The sequence below is a fragment of the Maylandia zebra genome, linkage group LG3, assembly GCF_041146795.1.
Source record: "Maylandia zebra isolate NMK-2024a linkage group LG3, Mzebra_GT3a, whole genome shotgun sequence".
Lineage (NCBI taxonomy): Eukaryota > Metazoa > Chordata > Actinopteri > Cichliformes > Cichlidae > Maylandia > Maylandia zebra.
The window spans coordinates 36500007-36524594 of NC_135169.1; the positions used below are offsets into that span (position 1 = coordinate 36500007).

General features: G+C 41.6%; 1 protein-coding gene and 1 long non-coding RNA gene across 6 annotated transcripts; one reads left to right on the forward strand and one right to left on the reverse strand.

Annotated features, from left to right (window-relative positions):
* Window positions 1-1049: 1049 nt before the first annotated feature.
* On the forward strand, window positions 1050-15767 carry dthd1 (death domain containing 1). Of its 2 annotated transcripts, none has more exons than XM_076881780.1 (11): window positions 1050-1178; window positions 1348-1747; window positions 3930-4422; window positions 5269-5599; window positions 7045-7224; window positions 7675-7940; window positions 8032-8187; window positions 11374-11663; window positions 14082-14335; window positions 14436-14493; window positions 14620-15767. In XM_076881780.1, the coding sequence occupies exons 2-11, from the start codon at window positions 1384-1386 to the stop codon at window positions 14928-14930; spliced, it is 2703 nt and encodes a 900-aa protein (XP_076737895.1). In that variant the 5' UTR covers window positions 1050-1178; window positions 1348-1383; the 3' UTR covers window positions 14931-15767. The 2 variants fall into 2 exon arrangements, with proteins under 2 accessions (XP_076737895.1, XP_076737896.1); XM_076881781.1 differs by having other exon boundaries at window positions 1348-1738.
* Window positions 8249-11388, reverse strand: LOC106675142 (uncharacterized). Of its 4 annotated transcripts, none has more exons than XR_013096902.1 (6): window positions 11105-11388; window positions 10177-10330; window positions 9959-10008; window positions 9732-9864; window positions 9379-9538; window positions 8249-9293 (listed from the first exon to the last, which is right to left on the reverse strand). It is a non-coding gene; the product is annotated as an uncharacterized LOC106675142 (long non-coding RNA). The 4 variants fall into 4 exon arrangements; XR_013096903.1 differs by having other exon boundaries at window positions 9732-9882; XR_013096901.1 differs by having other exon boundaries at window positions 9732-10008.
* Window positions 15768-24588: the final 8821 nt, after the last annotated feature.

The following is a 24588-nucleotide window of genomic DNA, read 5'->3' on the forward strand; positions in this document are numbered from 1 at the left end:
ATCCCTTATAAGATAAAGTTAAGAAGAAAAGATAAAGTTTCAAAAATAAATAAATGTATTTACTTTCACTTTTACTTTTTTTTTTTTTTTTTTTTTTTTTTACAATTTTCAGATAATTTTCATTTTCATGTTTTCCTTTGTTTTTTATAAATTCTGGGCTTTTTATTTATTTATTTAAAGTAATGAAGATCTTAATAGGAGGGAAATGCGTGCAGTTTGTGGCATCGGCCACATGATGGCGACACAGTGCTACATTACTGCGACCTGCCTCTGAGGACGCCTGACCCGGCAACAGGTAAGGCACAGCTCTAAACAACACGATGAATAATAGTCATTTATTATTAGTAACATCTATTATAGAATGACGTGAAAATTTTAAATGCTTTCACGTTGCCACCACCTTCCTAAGACTTGGAATGTTAGGTTAAGAGGTGATTCCCAGCTCCTGTCCAGGATATATCCCGTGATTTCTTTTGTTAGATTAGGACTGAATGCATGCTGAGTGCAATGCCATTGAACATTATAGCAGTACAAGATCAAAGGACTTTGATAGGACTCGTTTATTTTATGTTAACATGATTAGAATTGAATGCCAACCCATTCTTACAGTGATGCTGAGTATTCTTTTAATTCCAAATAAGGATCAAGAAACTTGTTTTAATACTGATGTCAAAGTAACATCGTAAGTCCCACACAGGAAACCCACAAAACGACTCTGTGGTTGTGTTTGTCTCCACCTTTTTCTCCTGTAAATAGTTTAGGTGCTGCCCAACATTCTAATGCATTTGTAGCAACGCTTGTGGCGTTAGGAAAACAAATGATTTATGAATGTGAATGCATTCAAACCAACAGGGGAGAACTCCAGTAACTTCCTGCTGTGCTTTTGAATGATTCCCGGCTCCGTGTGACGTTTTTTAACTGGCCGGATATGCAAGCAGTGAAATGAGTGACAGGAGACCGTCAGACGTGGGATGCACAGAGCTCTCTGCCTTCCTGTGAATCTCCTCTTTTGTCTCTCCCTTCCACGCCTCCAGGGGTCGCCTTGGCAACATGTTTTACTGCTGGCAGCCAGATAAATGCAGCCTTGGCGCCTGTAAACTGGGATAGCCGGACGCAGTAATGCTCACTGCCAAGGACACAGCAACCCAGCAGGGCTTCGGCTTCGAACATAAAAGGAGGTACACAAGAACTGAAATCCTCTTTTAATCAGTATTTGACGCTTATCAGCTGAATTGTGTAAAAGCAGGGAAAAGATTTTGCCAAATGCAAGATGGACTGAAAAAGTAAAAGGCCCGAAGAAAAGCCTGAGCAGATACTTCTGACTCTCAGCTTTTTTGCATTTTGCAGTCCAGCGTGGATACGAATCTGCATGCAGACAAACTCATGGAAGGACAAAAGCCTCCTGACTGCACAAGCGAGGACAGACTCCTCATTGCATTGGCTGAAACTGTTCAGGAGCTTGAAGGTGTCCAATGCTGCGGTGATCATCTCGATACAGCAATGGGTGGGAGGATGGAAGAAGGAGAAGATGAGAGGGAGGATGAAAGAAGACGAAGGAGTAAAGAGCAGCAGGAGGGAGACTGCAAAAAGAGAGCTCTGGGAGTGCTGAGGGAAGTCAGTGTTTTTCATTCATGCAGACTCAGAGCATGGAAACAAGCCCTCAGACGATGTTCCTCCACGCTCAGCAGCTCTCCACCAGGGGGTGGAGCTCAGCAGCATCCATCTACGACAGGCAGAGGTGGCAAAAGTACAGATGTTCTTTACTTAAGTAGAAGTACAGATACCTGTGTTTAAAAATACTCCAGTAAATGCTGAAGTACTGATTCAACGTCATTACTCAAGCAAAAGTAAAAAAGTACAGGCTCAGAAATGTACTCAAAGTAAGAAAGTAAAAGTAGCTCATTGGAGGACGATTCTAACCATTCTTGTACAGAGGTAACTAAACCTTGTCTGTGTTAATATAATAATAAAATAATATTAGTGTACAAGAATACAAACATTATCCCGATCTGTAGTTTTAATGAATGTACTCAGCTTGAATCTGTTATCTAGGACACAATCAGTGACAGAAAATTTAAACAAATAACTATTTTCTGTTGCCAACATTGTAGAGGGAGACTTTGCCTCCATTGCTAAACAGTACACTGAGAACAGTCAGGGGTGAAAGTGCGATTTAGCAGGTGGAGGAGCACTAAATCTGTGTAGTGGCTCAGCATAGGGAAAAGAATCACAACTCACAATACTTTCTAATATGAACTTCAGTAGATTTTCTTAGTGTGATCAGCTGACCTGCTGCTTGCTTCACAGCTGTCCCATATCACTGATACTATACTCTCTATACTTTATATGCAGTTGGTATAAAGTTGGAATTCACTGAATGAATCTAAGCATCATCTGCGTAAATGCAAATTCATCTCTGCAACACTTGATATAACCTAAATCTGACTATGACCACCACAGCCACTGTGCACCAGTTCAACACAATGGGAATTCACCACATTGATGCAAGCTAACCTGTTTATCCTGAGCTGCTCAGTATTTTCATGCAACCTTTGAGTATCAAAAAGTTTGTTTGTTTTTTAGGATATTTCACGACAAAAAAAAAATGCATCATTTATCAAAACATCATATACAGATTCAATTCAAATTATGACATCATACATCTGGAGTTTATCAAACACCACTGAGCTGTCCTTACCTTTAAATCTACTCTCTCTTCGTCTTCTCCTGTCCTGTCTTTTTTATCTTCCTCCATCTCTGTGAAGTTAGCTCTCACTCTTTTATCCCCCTGCAAAATACAGCAGCTGGAGCTTTAGCTCGCAGAAGCAGTGTACGACAACCTGCACACAAACAGTTTGTGTGTTTCCTGAAGTTTGTTGAGCTGATAGAAAAAATGTATTTGAAATGGCCTGCCACTTAAAATAACACTCTCTTCATGCTTCCTCCTTTTCTGTAGCACTAGCTAAATGCTGAAGTACCACAACCACGACTAACGGATACATTCAGTCCTTCCCGCCCACTTTAACCCCTGAAATAAACCCTATAGACGAACTTATAGATAAACCAAAAGTAATGAGTCTGCTTTGAAAGCGTAAGAGGAGAAAGTACAGACATTTGTTTAAACACGTAGGGAGTAAAAGTACAGATGCCAGAAAATAAAAAAGTTACTTCTCATCTCTGACGACAAAATAAACTTCAAATAGAAAACGAAATTAAATTGTGGAATTCTCAGAGCCTCAGAAGTAACAATGTATTTATTTTCATTTATTAAATTTCACTCTCAAAGTTGCACACCTCCACCTTCATATCCCCCTCAAGCTCTCCAGGGTCTCTGAAGGTTCTTTCAAAGTGTCTATTTGGACTCTGGGTCCTTTTCTATACTATTTTTCAGTCCAGTCCTTGTACCTGACCATTTTTAGAGGAAAGAACGAACCTATGAACCATTCAAGTACAAAGATAGCGTTGTGTCTACACATAACAGAAAAACTTTCAATCTTTAGGCACTTTGTTACTAGTAGATTGTTGCAGCAACACATAATTTGATTTTAAAAGTCCCATCAGATTTTTATCCACCATGTAACACAATCTGGAAAGCATCTGATTGGCAGCAGGTTCATTTTTCAGTATGACAATGATCCCAAACACACTGCCAATGCTGAAAAAAATATACCTGGATGGAAAAACACACAGTGGAGCATTATCAGTCATGGATAACAATATTGAAGTGTGCGGGATCATCTACACAGAGAATAGAAAAAAAGGCAGAAACATCCAAAGAAGAGCTTTGAATGTCCTTCAGGAAGTCTGGAGAACTATTCCCGACGACTATTTAAAGAAATGACATAAAAACATGCAGGCTTTCAGTGATGGGTGTGTAACAAAGTGTAACTAATTTAAAAACTCAAGTAAAAGTTTACTTTTTTTTTCAGAGGATACAGGATGCAGGCCCTGTTCGGGCTCCGTCAGTGACATTTTTCTGAGTGTTGGAGAGGACGTAGAGAAGATCATCGACAAAATAAGCTCCATCATTATCAAACTGGATGCAGCGATTCAGCAGTTATCTGTAGATAAGACCTCGATCGCGGGTGAAGCGCGTCGAGAATACAGAGACACAGACACTTCGGCGCAACCTGAAGACGTTAAGAATCACCTAAACTCCCCCGATCGGCTCGAGTCTGACTCAGGTCACGAACGGGTGATTGAGGACGGAGCTGATCGAAGGCGTACAGAGACATCGGCAGACACTGAACAAACACTGGACTCATTCAGTGGTTCTAATTGTGACAACGGGGCAGAATCACATGTCAAAGGTCAAGCAAGAGACGTTCTGGAGGAATCTGTTAACTCTGAGACTGAGTTACTAGAGGAGACTGAAAAGGAAGATGAGAGCGCAAAGAGAAAAAGAAAATGGATTACTGTAGGGTAAGCTGACTAAATCATCGCAGCTCACCGTACTTAAACTCTTAACACATAAGTATTTATGTTTAACCCACACTTCCTGTCAGTGTAATATGCAACATCTTGCATGTTTGTGGTCTTTTGCTTAAAGCTCTATGATGTTCGCAGTCAGTTTTGTGTTTTTTTGATGAGGCTATTCAAGCATAATGAAATCGAAACTTCTTCCGTGTCAGTTTACACACGGTTCGTGAGGTAGCACATCATTTTACGTTTGTTGTAAACAAAGAAAGTAGTCAATATTTTCTTCCACTTGCTGACAACATACTGGTAACATCAGTAATCCACACGCCTAAAACAAAAATGAAAACAAAAAGATGTTGAGTATTTTGTTCTGTGCCCTCCGTTGGGATGATTGCGAGTCTGGACATGATTTCCTTCCACTCATTTCTCCTGCTCACTGATACAGGACAAACTCTCTGCAGTGCTTTATCACAAGTCGCACACATTTTTGACCTCCTGGCCTCCAACACAGCCAGCTGTTTCGCACAGTTCACTGTCAGGCCACTGCACACATACATCTAAAAGCCAAAAAAATCAGGAACATTAAGATCCGAGGGAGAGGCTAAGTCTGGAGAGAGCTGATATGGAAAGTGCATGCTCCGGCATTTCAGCAAGTCTTAATATGTTTGCACTTGAAAAAAAAAATCAAGATAATAATATTTCTACTTAAAAGCATTAAGAGCAAATGCAAGCATGCAAAAAATATAAATAAATAAAAATAAAAGGAAGAAACAAACAGTCAAACTTTATTTCAATCATGAATCGTTTTCTAAAAATATGCATTTATGTGTTTTTAAAAACATCATTTAGGCTCACTGCTCAGCTGGAGGGCAGCCATTCTGATGTACCGGACGCGTGCTTTATCAGAGCGCCTGCAGGTGCAGCTAAAGTCCTGAGGTGTGAAGTGGCTGATGCCCTGAGCTGCCTGATGGTGACTGGCTCAGAGGAGTTGCTTAGCAGAGTGATCCGGGTCAAAGTTGAACATGGAGCAGTCTTTAATTTCCCTCTTACTGTGGTTGTGCCTTTCCAAGCACGCCATCGCAGCAGCTACAGAGATGTCGCTGTGAAGATAATAGACGAGGACAAGAGGGTCAGCTACATCGCTCCCATAACAACAGAGGGCATGTATGGAGGACAGAAAGTAAGGTTTTCCCTTACTTACAAATATTTGTTCAAATATTGATCAAATAACATAATTTTCTCCTGCGTAATGCTTATTTTATGTTATTTTACTGGAAGCTTAATATAAGCTGGAGCTGTATACTGAACCTTTTTCTTCTTAGTTATAAATAAATTCTTAGTTAGAAGAAAAGTCTTCTATAAAAGGTTCATGCTGCATGTATATAAAGAACAAAGTATGGAACAACTGAAAACAGAAGAGGCTCTAACATAGAGCCTTGTGGTACACCGTTTACTATTTTTGGGGCGTTTTAACCCAAATCAAAACTGTTACATTTTAATTAGATAAACATATTCCCAGTGTTTCTGTATATCTTTGGTTAAGAATAAATACAATTACATGAGTTAAAATAAAAAAACTGAACTGTTGTTTTAAAGAACATGTCAGCACAACTTAGGTTTGCAAAGTTGTATCTGAATAAACCACAAGAACTCTGGTACAGATGTTTGTTTTTAAAGCACAGCAACACATTTGGAGACAACCAAACACAGCATATCTGCATAAACACCTCATACCAATGGTGGAGCACGGTGGTGGAGGGGTGATGACTTAGGTTTGTTTTGCAGCCACAGGACCTCGACAACATGCACTTATTGAGTAAAGCATGAACCCCTCTGTATACCAAAGTACTCTAGAGTCAAATGTAGGGCTGTCTGTCTGACAGCTGAAGCTTGGCTGAAACTGGGTCCTGCAACAGGACAGTGATGCCAAGAAAAGCAGCGAATCTACAACAGAATGGCTGAAAAAGAAAAGAATAAAGCTACTGCAATGACCTAGTTAAAGACCAGATCTCAACCTGACTTAAATGCTGTGGTGAGAGCTGTACGCAAATAAACCTGCCCACAAACCACAATGAACTGAAGCGAGGTTTGAAAGAAGAGTAGGCGAAAATTGCTCCATAGCGATGTGAGAGACTAATAAAGTCATACAGAAGTTAGTTCTGCTAAATGTGGTACTCTAAGCTATTGAAACATTCAGTGTACTTACTGTAGTTTTTCATGCACTGTTTATCATATTTGGCTTAGATTTTGTTAAATAAATAATGATGTGGTATAATAAGTCATGCTCTTGTTTATCTGTGGTTATAATTACATCATTTTAAGACTTGCCAAGTTTTTGTTGTATTATAACTCAATATGTAAAATCTTTGAAATGAAAGACGGTGGCTGTATCTTACATGAGTGCAAAAAAGTAACAATTGCAACTCCTGTAATTGTACTTATTCTTAACCTAAAAAACATAGAAACACTGAGTAGAGTTTTTTTTGCATGAAAAACTACAGTAAGTACACTGAATGTTTCAATAGGTTAGAGTACCACATTTAGCAGAACTAACTTCTGTATGACTTCTGTATTGGTGAAAGATTGTTCAAATGTTTTGCCGTGGTTTCTTTCTCTCTTTGTTAGGGCTCATTTGCAGAGGTGAAGGTGTACTCTGTGGGTCTTTTTGCAGTGGTTTCCTGTTTAAAACTAGAAAACTACACCATTCCCAGGAAGGGGTTGTCACTAAAACTCCCCATGGACCCCCGAATTTGTCTGAACTACCTCCCAGGATCCTTTACTGCACCTGTAATAGCGCAAACCACGGTATGACAATACCCTGATCATTACCCCCTTTTCTCCTACTTTACTTTCAGTAGAAGTAAAGAAAAGAGTTGCAGAAGTGAGGTCTGGTTGGCATTGAGAGATAGGAAGGGCTCCTTGGGACGAAGCCTTTGAAATGATTCCAAAACTCGGATGAAAATAGAGAGGAGAAATGATGAAGTAACAGAAAGCTTGCTTCTGATTTGCAGGTTTCACAGATGTTTGCTGTGAGGCACAAACAGCTGTGGCCGATTTCTCAATTGACTCCTGAGACCAAACACTGGTGTACGAGCAGTTTGTTCCTTGATCTTACGTCAAATCCACCACCTCCGTCTCTGCACAGCTCTCTTTTGATAGAACAACAGAAAAAATAGACAAATTCTCATATCAAACGGCTTTTGTCTAAACTGCTGCCTAAATCAAGCAGAACAGCTGTTTCCTTGTTTGCTTCAGATCCAGCCGCTAGACGCCGTGCTCCTGGCTTCTGTCAAGTCCAGAAATTATGCCTATCATTCGGTGGTGTCTACCAGCCCGCTGCTCTACCTCACCCACCCAACCTCGAGGCCCCTGAGAAGACCCCTCACAGTCACACTTCCATGTCCCCCAAATCCTGCAAAAAAGAAAGCAACAAGGGGACAAACAGAGAACCAACAAGACCAACAAAGTCAACCTGTCAGGGATTCTCCCCCATGGGATCATTCACCTTCCCACAGACTGAGGTGACACAGATGTCCTTGAACTAAAATATATTATATATGTGTCACAGCATCATATAAATAGGGATCTTAAAAGGTTTTGTTTCTATGCCAGATTCATGGACACCTCTGTGAAATCCAAGGAAATGTCCAATGAGTCGCTGGTTGTTCTGGGCTCAAGGGACAAACAGTGGAGTGTCATGGATAAAGTCACCGTCAGGAGCCTGCAGAAAGGACTGGTGTGCTTTGACCTGATGGAGAACTTTGACAGGTTTGTACCACCACGTTTTCTCCTCTTACAATAATCACACCTCCAAATGGAAATAGGCAGTTTAACTTTATTTAAAAAGACAACAAAGTCAATTGTAGTGCAGGACAGCAAGGAGGTAAATAAAAACATGTCTGCCATCGACTACACATAAAACAGATGGATGCTCCTCCTGGGACTGGAAAATGAAGCCAATGAGTGAGTGTCTTAACTCTGAACTGGCTTTAATTGGCACCAAGGCATGACGCTGATGACTGCATAAAGGCTTCCAGTCCTATTGAGGTTTTGGCAGACAGCTGCTGAACAATGTTCACATGATGTCAAATGAAAAACCACAAGTCTGTGAGCTTCCTGTCTGTACCCATGTCCACATTTTCCTGTTGAGTTTATGAGATCAGCCACTGGTTTTGACTAAAACGTCAATTCTGTTGTGTTTGAGTTATTTAGTGTCAGAAAGGAGGATTATCTAGAATAGGCTCATTGGCTGATGATTTGTGATTGGCAAGTCAGTAGCCAATGAGTGTGCAGTTTCAGTAGTCATGACATCAACCATTGTCCATCTTCTGTGTACAGTCTACATTGCACACGTTTAATATATATACATATTGGGGTTTTTTTTTTAAGCCAGTAGAGAGGTGTTTGAGTTGTTGGGAACAATAAAATGATGAATGGGATCTGCAGAATAAGCAGTGATTATTATTTGATATGAAGCAGAGAGGAGACAGTGTGCTGGTAATTATTAGAAATGCACTTTAAGCTCTGAAGCCACCTGTGTGGAGGTAAAACCAAATGTAAGATGGTTTTCGGTCATGTTGGAGGGATAAGCAACGATTTGAGGTTGCACGAAGAAGTTTGAGCCTATTCGTTAAGAGTTACGGTAGATTAGCATCTCTGTGACAGCGGCTGACTCAGCTGATGCGTTGTCGTACTCTCCAGCCGAACCACATCACTGCACAAAGAGCAATGTGAGGCAGGAGCATCCAAAGCAGAGCCACGGACAGAGCAGATACCCACAGAGCGAAACTTGTCGGGCGGCGCTCATTTGCAGCATCGTTTCTTTCAAAGCCAAGGCCGATTTGTCCTGTTTGTCCATCCAGCAAAATAAATACCTGAAAAAGATAATACTGTGTTCAAAAGCAGGCTCCTAACAGCATTCTCCAACAAGATTTCAAGTAAACGGTGATCATTTCTTACTATATCTCCCCTTGCATGTGCCTTTCTGCCAAACTCAACAAGCCACTGTAGTTTATTCGAAGGCCTGAACACTTTCAGCCTGATGTCGTTGGCTCTAATGTGCAGTTTCAGAATTCGCTGGCGCTTCGAACAACACAGGAAGATGTAATAAATCCTGCACCTGAATGCAGAAGAGTTCACACGCTAGAGCTACCTGAAGTGAAACTTTTCGTATTAGTCAAAAGCGTAGACACGTCCAAACGTGGGATATTAAACTGTGAACAAAACAAATGACATTTGAAAATGACTGCAAAAAGAAATAAGGCAGTGCCGTCTTTAAGGAAATCTAAAACATGAAACATGTCGTTTTGTACCTTTTTTTTTTAGATCCAGTTGGCAGGCTTTGACTCCAGGTTTGTTGGATTGTCAGGGGAACCGAGATCTCCCTGTAAAACCTTAAAATAGTCAATTTCGCTCAGTCTTGTCACGTCAAGGAGACTGCTGAGACTGGAAACATGTGGAAGTCTATTAAAAAACATGTACATTTGTCCCAATTATGTATATGTAAGCAGCACAAACTGAGGAACAGTTTTTCCCGAACCTCTCAGTGAAGTGCAGATGTTTCAGTTTTTGTTTTACCAAAGACGTAACCTGCAAGATATGAAGGAGCACATAATTAGAATAGAGTAAAAGTGTGTTTGATTTGGCAGTACATTTAACTAAAAATGGGATCAGTGGTGTTTAAAGCTCTCTTGGACTCTACTAGAGTAGCTATGCATGCAGATTCTTATTAGAACTGGACTTAAAGGACTTTCTTACAACATATTTTTGAGACCTGTTGCCTACGAGGTTGATGAGAGTGTGTGACAGGCGCAGCAGGTTGTCGGGGTTATGAGCTGTCCTCACAGCCAAGTCAACAGTGGCTGCAATCAGGAGTCCCCCAACCATGTAGATGGCGTAGAAAACAGTCCCCCTGACCACACAGTGACAGTAAGAGACACAGGATGAGGCTTAAATTGTGCAGCTGTGCAGGAAAAACTTTGCAGCTGTGGGACCCCTGCAGCAGAAATACATTTATATTATATAATGGCATTTTTGTGCAGCACATTCAGAGATGCCCTTCTGCACACCTTGGTTGTAATGGGTGGTTATTTGATGTTGCTGTTGCCTTCCTGTCAACTCAAAGCAGTCTTGTTCTTGCCTGCTGACCTCTGTCATCAACAAGACGTTTTCTCCCAGATGTTTTCTCTTTTTCAACAACCCAGATGTTTCTTTATTTTGCTTTACTCACATGGCAGCGAACGTAAGCAACAATCCTCGAGTTAATTTGGTTTAGTGAGGTTATGTTGCACTAACTTCCAGAGCGATTAACATTTCCTTTGCTTCAAACAGGAGAAAACAAATTATTTCCTCACTCACGGCTCTGCTGTACCTCACCGGTGCCTTTCATGTATTCTCAACATCACGTCCATGTCTTAAGTGCCAGCATTAAAAAATAAAATAAAAACAAAAGATAAATGCTACACTACGCTACAACAAACCAGACTTACAGAAAGCTTTTACTTTACATAAGGGGCTTAAAGCAAGGCCGCATGGATAAAGGGGGGATGGGTGCAGCTACATGCTTTAGATTCCAGGCTTTAACGTGTCAGAGCATACGCACATGAACAGCATGGCAAGACTAAAGTGTTAAGAAACCCCTAAAGACATTATAAAGAAGGAGAAAATTAAGTCTTACTCTAGTCACCTGTTTAAAAGAATAGGCCCAGCTGTGATAACGTTGGATTCTCATTTCCATCCCGAGTTATAATTCTCTTCTTTCTTATCTAAAACAGCTTCTTCAGGGGAGAAAAAAAATGTGTGCAGTAGGTTTTCATGAATTCTCCATTCTGTCTTAAGTCTATTACATCTGTATTCCCGCCTGCGATAACAAAGTCTTTTCCCTGTTCAGCGGCAATCTAATCTTTCCCCAGAGCTAGACTCCTTAACTTGTCCTCCGTCTGCTTCTCCGCTCAGACTGCTCGTGTTTCGTCTCCTCTCCCCGCTGCGCCCTTGTCACCTCGCCTGCCTGGCCGAGGAGCTGGAGGAGTCGGTCTGCTGCCACGCCGTCACCGTCGTCCTCCTGCGAAGCCGAGACGAGCCTCGCGCCCTCCTGGTGGCCGTTGTGCCCGGCAGAGACCTCAGCTGGGAGCTGCACAGGCTGCGAGCTCAGGGCTACAGCGACCCGGTGGAGACCTCCTCGGAGATCTCGATGCGTGAGGCAGATCAGCTTCTCCTGCGTTTCACCGGCAACATCACCTGCACAGGTAAAGTGTGAAGCTGGCTCACTGGCTTCTCCTACAGAAGCTTCATACGTGGTTTAAGGAAAATAATTATAAGCTGACAAAAGAAACACAAGAGAATCTTCATCTTTTTATACATTTATGCTTCTCACGGGTCTAATGTTGGCTTTTCATCAAGGATTGGGTCATCATTTATTTTAATTAATTAATTAATTCAATGGTTTCTATCAGTGAATCTGAAAAAATAATCAGCTTTATCTATCATAGTGAACACTCTAAACATCATACATGCTTAACTTGTTTGTTTGGGGTTTTTTTTGTTTATTTGTTAGAAAAATAATCCCGATGTTCAACTTTTAGCTCCGTGAGCCTCAAACACAGCTGCTCGCTCTTGTGTTGTCATTGTTCTTATTAAAAGAGGCCTGTTTACTTTGGCTGGACGCGCGTGACACTGAAAAAGGCCTCGATTTAAAAGTGCAAATCCTTGTACGCTATTGTTATTGCGTGGTTAGCTGGAGCACTGCACATCTAGTGCAGTAAAAAAGAAAGATATACTGGGAAATGTGAAACAGTTGCTGCAGCACCAGGTCTAAACCGGTTTAGCCTCCATCCCCTGGTCACCACGTAAGACAGTAACCACATAATAAAGTGGATGAATGATATGTTTGTACAGCCAGCTGAATGCTTCAACAGTACAACACTCTTATGTTTCCTCTTTTGTTTCCCACGGTACAATACAGCAGACAGTACAAAAGATGGGGATACTGCCTGTTTAGAAGCCTCCAGATGAGTGTTTACGCCGTCTTGGTGTGTTGAAACTGGACGAGATAGATGGATTACTCGATGTTAAACACATGTTTACTTACTGGCTTTAAAACATTTTAAAAATCTATGGTTAAAATGTATATCTATATATATGGTAGACTGTATACAAAAGATGGACTTGCTGTGTGTATATGATATTTTAAACTGGATGAGACAAGCAAAAGGTGGATCTTATCGACGCTACGTGCTCATACTGTAGAATCTTGTAAATGTCAATCATGATATAGGCCCGCCCCAGTATACCCTACTCCGTCCTAGCTTTTAACTCTATTCCCATGATGCATTGAGTATTTCTTCTTCAGTCATTTTTTCACTCACTATGCATGGAATCATCACTTATTATTAAACTCTGTCTCTCTTCCACAGCATGTCTTTTAGCCTGTCTTTTTTCTCTCATCCGAACCGATCGCTACAGATGGCCCCGCCCATCCCTGAGTCTGGCTCTGTAGGAGGTTTCTTCCTGTTAAAAGGAAGTTTTTCCTTCCCACTGTCGCCAAAGTGGTTACTCATAGGGGGTGATATGATTGTTGGGTTTCTATCTGTATGTATTATTGTAGGGTCTACCTTACAATATAAAGCACCTTGAGGCAACTGTTGTTGTGATTTGGCGCTATATAAATAAATTTGAATTAAATTGAATAAAATTGAATATTTAAATCTACTTTTGGCTGCTGTCATGCTACGAGGGGGTCGCCACAAACATCTCCATGTTTGACTTGGCAGGTTTATGCCAGATGCCCTTCTTGACACAACCCCAAAGGAAAAGTTTGGTTCACTTTATAAAATTAAAATCATGTTCTGTTCAATAACACCTGAAACTAGTTACTGAGGCCACGGTCTCATTAAAGTGTTTAATGAGGTCATAGTACAGTGGAGCTGAAAGGCCATTTTCCCATAAACGTCTCTCCATTTTAACCAAAATTTGCAAAATGGAATCATTGTTAGTAAGTATCACGTAAAATAACCTGACTGAAGTCAAGTCCGAGGGATAGACTTCTACAGCACGGAGAATCCTTTTGAAAGCAGGAGCAGCAGTTTAATGAACTTAACTTTTAAGACCATCTATTATACTGTCTTTATACACCACAGCCCTAACTTGCTCCATGGCTTTGCTTGATAAAACTGTCTTTCTTCTGGCTAATGTTGGCTAGCATTAGCTTACCTACTCACACAAATCACTTGCTACCTAACATAGCAAATAGTGAGGACCCAAGCTAAGGTAACGCTGTTGCTTTTAAAATATCATCTGAACCCATCTGAACTCAGATATGTTTCTATTTTTATGTGAGGTTTGTTTTGAAGTCTGAGTTGCACTGGGAGCTCATTTGTTGGCCGCTTGGTCCTTTTCTAAGCTAGCCTGAGTTGAAGTTGCTTGTTATCTAGATGTGTCAGGGAACAAAGGAGAGGCACTTCAGAGTCCAACAAGTCAGCCCTAAGGTCTAGGTTTTAAGTGACTTTACCCTCTGTTCACAAACTGGCAGTAAACAAGTTTAATACAGGAAAATGTTACAAACATAACCTAGAAAATTCAGTTAGCATCAAATTCAGTTAGTAAAGCAGTTTCATATAATTGCATCAGGCCTCTTTTTAAATGTGTGCATATTTATTTTTCTGCAGCCGCTGCTCAAACCAACAAAAATGAAGCCACGCATGAGCGCATCACCTTCCACAGCCAGAGGAAGAATCACCTCTTAGTGCATCTGACTGAGGTGGACCTATTTGGAAACTACAGCTCTCCTCACTACAAGGGCACAGCCATATTTTATAAGGTCACCAGAGGTCAGCTGGAGTGGCGGGATGACAAAGCTGTCCTGAAGGACACGAAGCTTCTGGGAGATCCCGTCTGTAAGCTGTCTCTGACTTTACCCAAGGTAAAGGTCTGACTTCACCCCCTCACCCCCCAAAAATGAAACATTATGCTTCATGTAAAAGACTCAAATAAAAGAATGCTACTGTTTTATGTCATTTTAGAAAGTGAGAAACCTTACTCGGCCCATTACAGCCCAGGTGAAGTTCTGTGAGGACACAGGTGGGTGAAATTCTGCTTGCTTGCTCCACGATCCATTCATTGTCTCTTTGCCACACTCTTTAATGCTGTCTCAGCTCCAGATACTAAAAAATGCATCATTTATCCATCACCTGCCCATCCAACCAGGTTCCCTCTCAGACTCTCTTCTTCTCTGGCTGTCCGAGGAGCTCTCAGAGGAGGAAACGGCCCTGCTGGCGCTCTCCCTGCGTCTCTGCCGCAGCACCGCTCAGCTGGTGACGACCCGAGCCGGGAGCGGCGGCCTCTCTTCCCGTGCCTTCACCATCCTGGCCATGTGGAGGAGAGGGCTGCCCGCCGTCCCGAACCAACCCAAGGCCTCTCTGCTCGCTCGCTACTTGGCCAAGATCGGTAGGCCGGATCTGGCTAGAGAACTGCTGCTGAGGCAGGCTGGAGCTACCAGGCAGGAGTCACAGAATTAAGGAGGCCCAGAAAGGAGCGCTCACACTGCCTTTTAAGTGCTGCTTTTAATATGAGCCAAGCCACTGGGTCGCAGTGCTGCGTGTGATCCACACGAGGTCAGCATCGCACAAGGAGAGTCAGCGCTCTTCTCTGGGCTTGCAACCCCACCTTTTGTTTTTGTTTTGGTAGTTGTCTTAGATGTAAAGTCTAATTTCAGACCATTATTATGGTATTATAGTATCATTTAGCTCTGAAAACTGTGAAAAACTGGGGAGATTTTAAAAAATGAACTGCAGTACAGATGAGCAAATGTTTTAACCCAGCTGTGATATTACTGTTGTGACTCCTTGCAGGGTCCAGACCTCTAAGGTTTGGAGCATTTATATGTGTGTTGTTATATCGATTTATGACTCACAGTCTTACCTCACAATGCAGTTTATAAAGCAGTGAAAGCTACAAAGTTTGAATGCAGATGAGCACAGAGCACATCTGTGGCGTCCGGATTATTTTTCTTATCAGCTAGACTCGTCGCTGGTTTTCTGTCCATCTCCAGGTTTTCTCAGTCTTCTTTTTAAACTCTTGGCAGCCCTAATCTGTGACAGAGCCTTCACTTTCTCACTTCATTTGGTAGTTTGTCACCACCGCTGGCAGGGAGGTGATTTAGTGGACCAGTCAGCCGCCTCTCCCCTCTGCGTAAACAAACAACGACACAGAGCTGTGACCTCCTTTCATCTGCTCCTGACACCGGGTCATCTTTGAGACATGACCGAGTCAGATAATGACCGAGTTGTAAAAGTTGTTTTCTTTGTTATGAGGATACTAAAATATATTTCTGTTTGCAGTATTAGTTGGATGAATTCAGGACAGCATTATGAATTTGTGTCCATTGAATTTGTGATATTAAAACAAATCCTTTCATTGTGTGTACTTTCTTAAATTAAGGAATTTGAGGAATTGAGAAATCATCCATCCATTCAGCAGCTTTTCTACTTTGCAATTCAGTGGAGTTTCACATTCACGTGGAAGTACCTGCTCCTTAAATCTCACCGCTTGAATGGCAGCTGTTTGTAAGCAAGCCGCAGCTCGCCTGTTAGGCTTTTAAATTCCTGCCACGCAAAAAGGGGGTTTGGGAGTAAGTACATCATATGCGGTGTGCTTAGTTTCACAGGTAAAGTCTGCCTCTGCACTTAAAGCCTTTTTTGTCCTGGATGCTAAGGATTTAAGCTAACGCTACCACACCCAGCACATTCTTCAGCGACTGCATGAAGTTTGCAGCGCAGTTACTGCAGACAGTGGCTCCAGGCAGCTTCAAAGGTAAAAACAGACTGGGCTAAATTTGCAGATCATGCTACTAAAACCAGGAGTAACCAGCTTTATCTTGAAGTACACACTGAATGATTAGCTGGAGAAGATGCTAACTTTATAACTTTTAGTCGTTGTGGAGGTAGATCAATGTATTTGATTTTCACAGATCCTTTTTAAGCTGGATGCCCTTCCTGATGCAAACCTCCCAGAGATTCTCTCACAGTCTCAAAGCACAGATCTTTCATGTTTTAGGTGATTGTACCCAACCGAGCCACCCAGGGATCTACGCCTTGACTGAGTTCTAGTTTTAAAATCATTTTTAAGGAACTTTTCATAAGCAAACATTAGGTTAACTAACATCTTGTTTAAAGGACTGTCTATTTTGGTCGTTCTGGACAAACAAATCTGATCAATGGAGGCTCCACCTCGCAGCTGAGAGGATTTAAAGGATCTGTTGCTAACATCTCGGTGCAGATACCACAGCACGCTGTCACAGGTCGAGTGGAGTCCATTCCTTGTTCTCAGGACTGTTTATATTAGGTGTATATAGCACCTTTCTACTCTATTTTCACTACTATTTTCTACTAATACAAAATATAAAATAAAGTATTATTATTCACCCAGTCACACACACATTGATCTTATCTATACCTAAGCACTTCTAACATTCATACACTTAGTCTCCGATGGATGCATCTGAGGCAACACAGTGTTCAGTATCTTGGCCAAAGATGCTTTGACACATGGACAGGAGGATCCGGGGACTTTCCATTTGGTAGATGACCCGCTTTACCATCGAAGCTGCAACCGCCCTACGCCTACACCGTCACTACATTTTGCCACTGGTTGTGGTTGTGGACGAGTCTGACAGTTGAACCAAATAATGTCACTCTGAGACTCACCGTCTAAAAGCGGTGCAAATTTCAAACAGCACTGGCCACCACAGGAAATTCAGCGTGAGAAAAACAAAGTGTCTAAAAACCCCGACAGAAGATCTGCAGATAACTGTTAGATTTGGTGTCAAAGTGCATGCATCTGCAATCAGAAAGAAACGCCTATATTTGATGTAGCAGAGGCGATCTGGTTATTGGCTCAATGGGATTAACTAATCAAAGACAGCCTTTCAGCACAAGAATCAGACACCGATCGTGAGGTGGGAAAGTTTGCCTCAGAAATCGTTCGGCTTGCGGTCAACAATTCTTCGGTCTGCGGTCAACATCAAAGAGCGCTCGGAGCATACGTGACGCCATCTGTCCGAGTGCTTCCGCTGAACCGAAGGTGGACCTTGCAACAGGATAATAATGCCAGGCAAACACATCATTCTCAGTAGGCTCCGTCTTTTTAAAGACATTCAGAGGGTTTTTCTGTTTCATCTATCTTCAGAGCTCGTACTCCAGCTGTGTGCAGGCCCTGAGCTGGAGCAGAGAGGTAATGAGATGCCATGTGTCCAGGTGGGGGGTAGGGGACACCCCGCGAAGACGGAGAACACCACCCGCCGCTTCAAATAGGAGAGACGCTTAATGAAGTATGAAATAGTAACAGGTGGAGCTGATAGCTCGCACGAGGCGATCCCCCCTTTGCTCCTTCTCTGCCATTCGCTGACAAAAGCGGCCTCCTCTCGCCGCTAACCTTTTCTCTTCCTTTTATTTGTCGCCCTTCTATTGTGCTCCTCCTCAGCTCCATCTGTGGATGGAAATATTGTTCGCACAATTCCTTTTCAACTCCTCCATGCTCCATCTTGGCTATTACCTCCTTCTTCCTTCCTTCTTTCCTTCCAGTGTGACTCTAAAGGACACGTGTGGCATCGCTGGCGGGAGAGTTTTGTGCTTCGACTGTGCGTGGCAGAGGGGGGCATCATTAGCGTGGCACGGGGCCATCACACACACACACACACACACACACACATTGAGGGTGCCACTAGAGGTAAATGTCACAGAGGGGGCTCCCACAGTGCCAGGAAATCGTTTCCTCTCTCATTTTATCTCTTGTCTGTCCCCCTTTACATTATTGAAAAGGCCACACAGCAATGCACTCTGGGAAGTTGAAGTAAGGAATTCCCACCGAGCGCCAGCATAAAAATATTCTGATTTAAACCTCATCTGTTTCATCATTTCATTTCATCAGCCTCCTCTTCGTTTTCAGCTCCCCTCGCCTTTTTTTTTTCTTGGCAGGAATCCTCGCCGCCTCGATCAATCGCTGCTCGTGCACTTCTAGCTGTCAAGGTAAAACAGTCTGATGCGACCGAGATGCAGAGATGCAGTCATGAATGAACATATGCACTGTAACAGCTCGTCCTGTGAGTTATCAGAGCGCAGCGTTCACATCTGCAGGGCCCCAAAAAAATCACTTCTTTTCTTTATATATATATATATATATATATATATATATATATATATATGAAGAAAAAAAACAGATTACTTTTTGTTAAATTAGACTGTTTACGACAAAGTAGAGAAATATGAAGCCCATTAGTTACAGAAATCTAGCTGTTAGTTCCATAAATGAGCTCTAAGGCTGGTTTAATTACCCATGCTCTTATTTACTCATATAAACAAACATAATTTATTCTTTATGAAAGAACATGCCACACACAGTGCTGTGCAAAACTATTTTTGGTTTTCTTTTTTTGCATATTTGTCACACTTACATGTTTCAGATCATTAAAGACATTTTTATATTAGACAAAGATAAAGACGAAGAAATACAAAATGCAGTTTTTAAATCATGATTTAATTTAAAAGAATAAAACTTTTGTGATCACTGGCACCCAGTCTTTCACATGACTGTGGAGGACTGTTGTCCCACTCTTCTGTGCAGAATTGTTTTAGTTCAGGTATATTGGAGGGGTTTTCGAGCATTAACGAAGTGCAGACTTAGTTTACTCCAACCATCCGTTCAGGGAATGAACTGATTTGTGCTCTTGGTGGGTTTTTTGGAGCTTTTCAGCTGAGTAATCTGACCAATATTACGGCTCCCTGTGTGGTACAGAAAATGCAAAAAGTTTGCACTTCAGTTTTATTCTAGTGTTTTATTAGTCAGTTATTTATCAGTATAAGGACTGAGTATTGTTTAACTGAGTCTGTGCATTTCAGACATACAGTTTGTAGCAGCAGCTTGCTAAGCAAGCTTTCTAATGTTAGCTGGGAAAACAGCATGCAACCCTTTTTGCCAAATATGGCAACTCCTGGTTCCAAAAAGGCAGCATGGTGACAGCTGAAGAACTAACTCTCATACTTTAAAAAAGGGCTAAATAAAGCTAATAGGTGACAAAAACCCACATTTTATACTGTTTATTTTTATCATAAAGCCACAACCAGGAACAATATAAAGGTTGGACGTCATTTGTTGGTTTCTGAAGTCTTGAGGTGTGTCTCCACAGCTACCGCAATCTGACCGCCTTCTGTTAAAGTGCAGGTTAAACACACTTCAGCATTGGCTTCGTTTGTCCAGACCGCTAGCAACAAGCATGCTTTATACGCTCTATGGTCAATGGCAATGCTACAGTTAGTGTGGACGCTAGATAAATGTTCACAGGGCCTGCCCTCAGTTTACTCTAACAAGTCTGCTGCTGGTGTCATGACTACGCTCTGCTAGCTAAGTAGCTAAGCCAGCAGAAGTTACATTATTCAAGTTTCCTCCCCCACTTTTCAGGTTAGAGTAGCAGCACTGAGTTGTCTAGCATTAGCATTAGCAGTTGTTATTATCACTCACCACCATTTTTTCCTGTCTCTGTTCACCCTCAGAAGGATAACTCCTCTTTATTTTTTCTTACGTGTTTTTTCTCTATAACAGAATCATGCACTTGCAAAGGGACAGCGTGGATTCAGGTGGGGTCGCCTTAGGAAGGTTACATTTCTCAAACTGTTACAAACTTTGTACGCTGCCCGTTGAGTCCGAGGCTTAAAGCCTCAAGATCAAGTTCCCTTTTCAAGCAGCACCTCTGTCTATGGCTACACGCTTTTAATGTTGATTTAATCAAGTGTAAAACTCTCAGTGTAAAAACTGCACGTGGTTTTCTGAGGGCAAATGCAACCCATTCTTTTTTGGGTGAGTAGGAACTTCCTCTTTTCAGTATTCTTGCCGGCAGGCAGCAGTTGAAAACCACAAAAAAATAACCTAAAAAAACAGTTTAGCACCAATCTGGAGGATTAGCTATGCAGAAGTAAGTTGAAGGTCATGATTCTACAAAAAGCTAAAGGTACATCTCTTCGTGAGAATGAAAACTCTGTCACAAATAAAAGCTCATTATTTGTGCTTTCCCATAAATAAAAATATGTTTGACAAAAAAAAAAAGAATAAATAAAACCAGGATAGTTCCTACCACCTAATGCTGTATCTATGGTGATAAAGCAGGGTCCTTTCAATTATTAAAAATTATGCCAACTGATGAAAAACAAGATAATTTTGTTATTTAAACCGATTATATTTTATTAATGACTTCATACTACATATCTAAGTGAAAAAAAAAATCTGCCACATCTGGATAAAATTTAATTTATGTCTGAAAATATTCACTTTGTAGTGACATCATACCCTTTGACAAGGAGGGCAAAAGGGCCAGTGGGTACATGTGCAGGAGGTTTAAAAAAGGAAAATCCTGTTTTAAATCAGCCTAGACATAAATTTCATCATGTGCTCTAGAAAATACTGGAGCTGAAGCACCCAAAGGTCCAGTGGGTGATCCGGGTCGCTGTGCCGTGCTGAACCCAGTGATGTTTGAAAAATGGAGACAGCTCCTGTGTGGCTGCCCGCTCACACAAAAACAAGGGTGGATCAAATCTCTGGGGTGATTCTCTGACTCACAGCTTGGCCCTGACTCCATCCCTCTGTGTGTAGAGAGAGAGAGCGAGACCTCGCAGGTGTTCTGCTCTCTGGCCCGTGACAAACTCTTCATTTGTCCCTCGTTTCAGTGGCGGACAGGGCAGCCAGGCCGGATAACCGTGATCCGAGAGGGTCCACGTTACCACTGCAAGGAGGGCCTGGGGTCATGATGAGGGCTGTATTAAAAGTGGCATGACATTGTTGTACATGTGAAAATCAGAGAATTTCAGTTTTCTGTTTTAGTTTTTCTGATGCACAACTTTGGTGTTTTGACTCTCACTCCTCTCCTAGCAGGAAGCTGCGTTAACAGTTAGCTGGAGCAGAACCTATAGAGCCAGATATTTCTATTTGTAAGGGGGCTATGTGAGTTTAAGGGAAGTTTAAGCCTCTGTTAGTCCTCTCTCTGTAGATATGACGGTCAGGTCTACTCTGTAGCTGTTTTGCTAGCAAATGCTGGAGGTATGCTAGAAATTTCTGTTCGTCCTTGTCTGTTTTGTTGTCTTGTGTTTTGCTGTGATCTCTCTCTAAATAAATAAATAAATCTGGGTAAATTCCCAGATGATTAAACATGCAACTATTTTGCTGGTAATAACTGAAATGACTAAAGAAAATCAACAGCCTATTTATACAAGATAATTCATAATGTTATTGGGGGGTTATATTGGTTGGGTCTGATTATAGGGGGGGTCATAACCCCCTAACCCCCCTGGAAATTACGCCCCTGGGTGAAGGCTAATGGTGTTTCAGAAGAATACAAGGTGAGAGATGACCAGTCTTGGCTGTTACTATAGTAACATAAAATATTTCAGTATTGCAGTAATGTTCTGTACTTCAGTAATTACACTACAGTTACAACTATATTGTTATTGTGCTACACAGGCTCTTCAGTTATCTCTATGCCAGTAGGGATGGGAATTGAGAACTGGTTCCCAGTAGTCCAGTTCCTTGGATTTGTTAATCAGGAGGTTTCAGTTTGTGGGCCGGAGGAGGAAAATAGTGGTGTGGTCTGCAGCGTGGCTATGGACATTACTTTTATTATTATTGCGCAAAAGGACGAGAGCACGATGGTAAAGTGCAGCCTGCATCCAGGACAGAAACAACTGCACTTTGCTGCAAACACTTCTGCTCTTTCCAAGAATCTGCACAGACAGCATGCTAACGCTAAGCTAGCCAAAAACCTAGAGTGATGCTTAAGCTGAATGAATGTCGACACCAGCCCAGCAGCCAGACCCTGAACTTCACCAGGTAACAAACGAATGAACAATCAGGCTGCAGTGTCCATTTCTACCTGTTCATGTTTCTACAGTAAAAACACCATGACGATTTGAAGTCTCTTTGTGCTGGTTTTCATCTTTGGTTTGTGCTGTTGGCTTTGTGTTGATAAATAAAAATACTGGTGGCTGCAAGTGCTACCCCTCAATCTCCTAGTATGTTATAAATGTGGAAAACCTAGGTGACTTCCTTCTTGCGATATCACAACGTTTTTAGAAAACTTGACTTTTGACCTTGACCTCAAGGTCAAGATCACTGGGATTCGCATTAGTTCAAGATTTTTAGTAGATGCACGTATGGTATGAATGCGAAAGTCCTATGTCACCTAGGTCTCGAGGTACTGCATTCACAAACTTGCATGTCCACACCGCCGGCCTAGTAGGATGACAGCAGTGCTCCATCAGCCTTTCATAGCTGAGGGGTGAAAACTAAGAGTCAGCTCGTCACGTGTCCTCATTAGGATAGAGATTTGTGTTCAGATTTCTATTGTTAAACATTAATTATGAGACAATAAGTTTCCGATTATTTTACTGAGTAACAAGAAAATAATGTAACGAGTAGTGTAACAAATTACTTTGTCAAGTAATTAGTTACCGTACTGCATTACTCTTCAACAAAAGTAACAGGTGTGTCATTAGTTGGCTTTTTTAGTATCAACCTCAACACTGGAAATGTTGTCAATACTGAAGCCCTTAACGTAAAAACAATATCTAAGAAATGCTAGAAATTGATCCCAACACTAGGGTTTAAATCTGGGAAACAGGATTCCCCAAGAAATCCTTTCCGAACCATCTCCTAATTCCCAGAAAATGTAGTAATAGGATAAAATGTAGTGCATTTATGAATTGTGGTTAAGTAGCACAAGCACATTCTGACTTCTAAGCGTGACATTGTGGGATTGGGGTTTGTACAGTAACACCTTTTGGCCAATCATTCTTTCTCATTTCTTTTCATTTTTTGGCTTCTCGTTTCAGCCAACTTGGTTTATCTAGCATTGAAATATACTTGGTTGACAATGAGACTAATATTCACAATATACCACTTCCACTTCAGACCACGCCCTCAAACATGTTGGTTAGGTTGATGCTGCCCTTCATTCCTTCTCCATATCCATGCTCCCCACACTAAGTTTGAAGTTTCCAAACAGAGTTTGCAAACAGGATGAAAAAAGGAAAATATGGTTGTGTGTTTTGTGCCAAGCTTGTTGGATGCAGTTTCTAAGCTAGCTTTTTTCTGAGGGAACTTGGGGTTTCTGATTGGCTGCTGTGCCAACCTGTTCAAGCCAAATGCAGAGCTGTACTGCTGCTCCCTTTGGTTTTGATAAGAAGCTGACAAAGCTGGCACCAACATAAAAAGAAAACATAGAAATATAATGTGCTGTTGTTCTTCTTCAGACACACAAAAACCCCTGAATTTGTATTGTTTTTGCATTGGTCCAGATACTGCATGCTCACGTACAGAGTCACAATCCCAGCAACTTCTCAATGTCCTCGATTTTCATTTTCTGGTTGGAATACAGCAGTATTGTTTACTTCTCCGGTAACGTATGAGCCGCTGTGAGGTGGAGCGGGAGAAAGAGGGTGAAAAAAGGTCAGGGTGATGGAAAGGGAAACGGTAGGAGTGTCAGCACGGGTGAAGAGGTGTCGTAGAAGTGCCGGAAGAGCGAATAAACCGGAGGAGAAGGTGTGACGTGATGGGAGATGGTGAAACGTGTGGGGGAGAAGGTGGAGAAGCAGCGTCTCCAGTGGTGCACGAAACCGTCCTGACACGTCTATGCAAGTGTGATCGTAAAGCGAGTAAAGACGCGGTCGATTTCGTCTTCTCACACCACACAAACACTTTGGTGGTGTTTGACTGAGAGGATCTTTTCAGGGTTAGGAGGTCAAAGAGAAGGCAAAGCTACGCCTGATGGTTGTTTTTTTCCCCTCATGTTAAAAAAAAGCAGCATACACCCATCAAAACAAATAATATTGACATACCTGCAGAAATGTAAAAATGACTCGCAGCTGAAGGAGTTTTGCACAGAGGACAAAAGTAGAATTTAAACAGACATTTAACATAGTTTTTCATTGTTCAGTCAGAGATACACAACTATAATAAAGATGAAGAATAAACTGATGGCAGGGTGACAGAAGTACACATAGCGCGTAATTAATGGGAATAAATACATAGTATAAATGTATGATATGATCAGTTACAAATGCTGATTAGTATATTTACACATTCAAGAACTAATTTAAGAACGCACAAAAGGAAAGAAACTCAAAGTTTAGTAGCTCA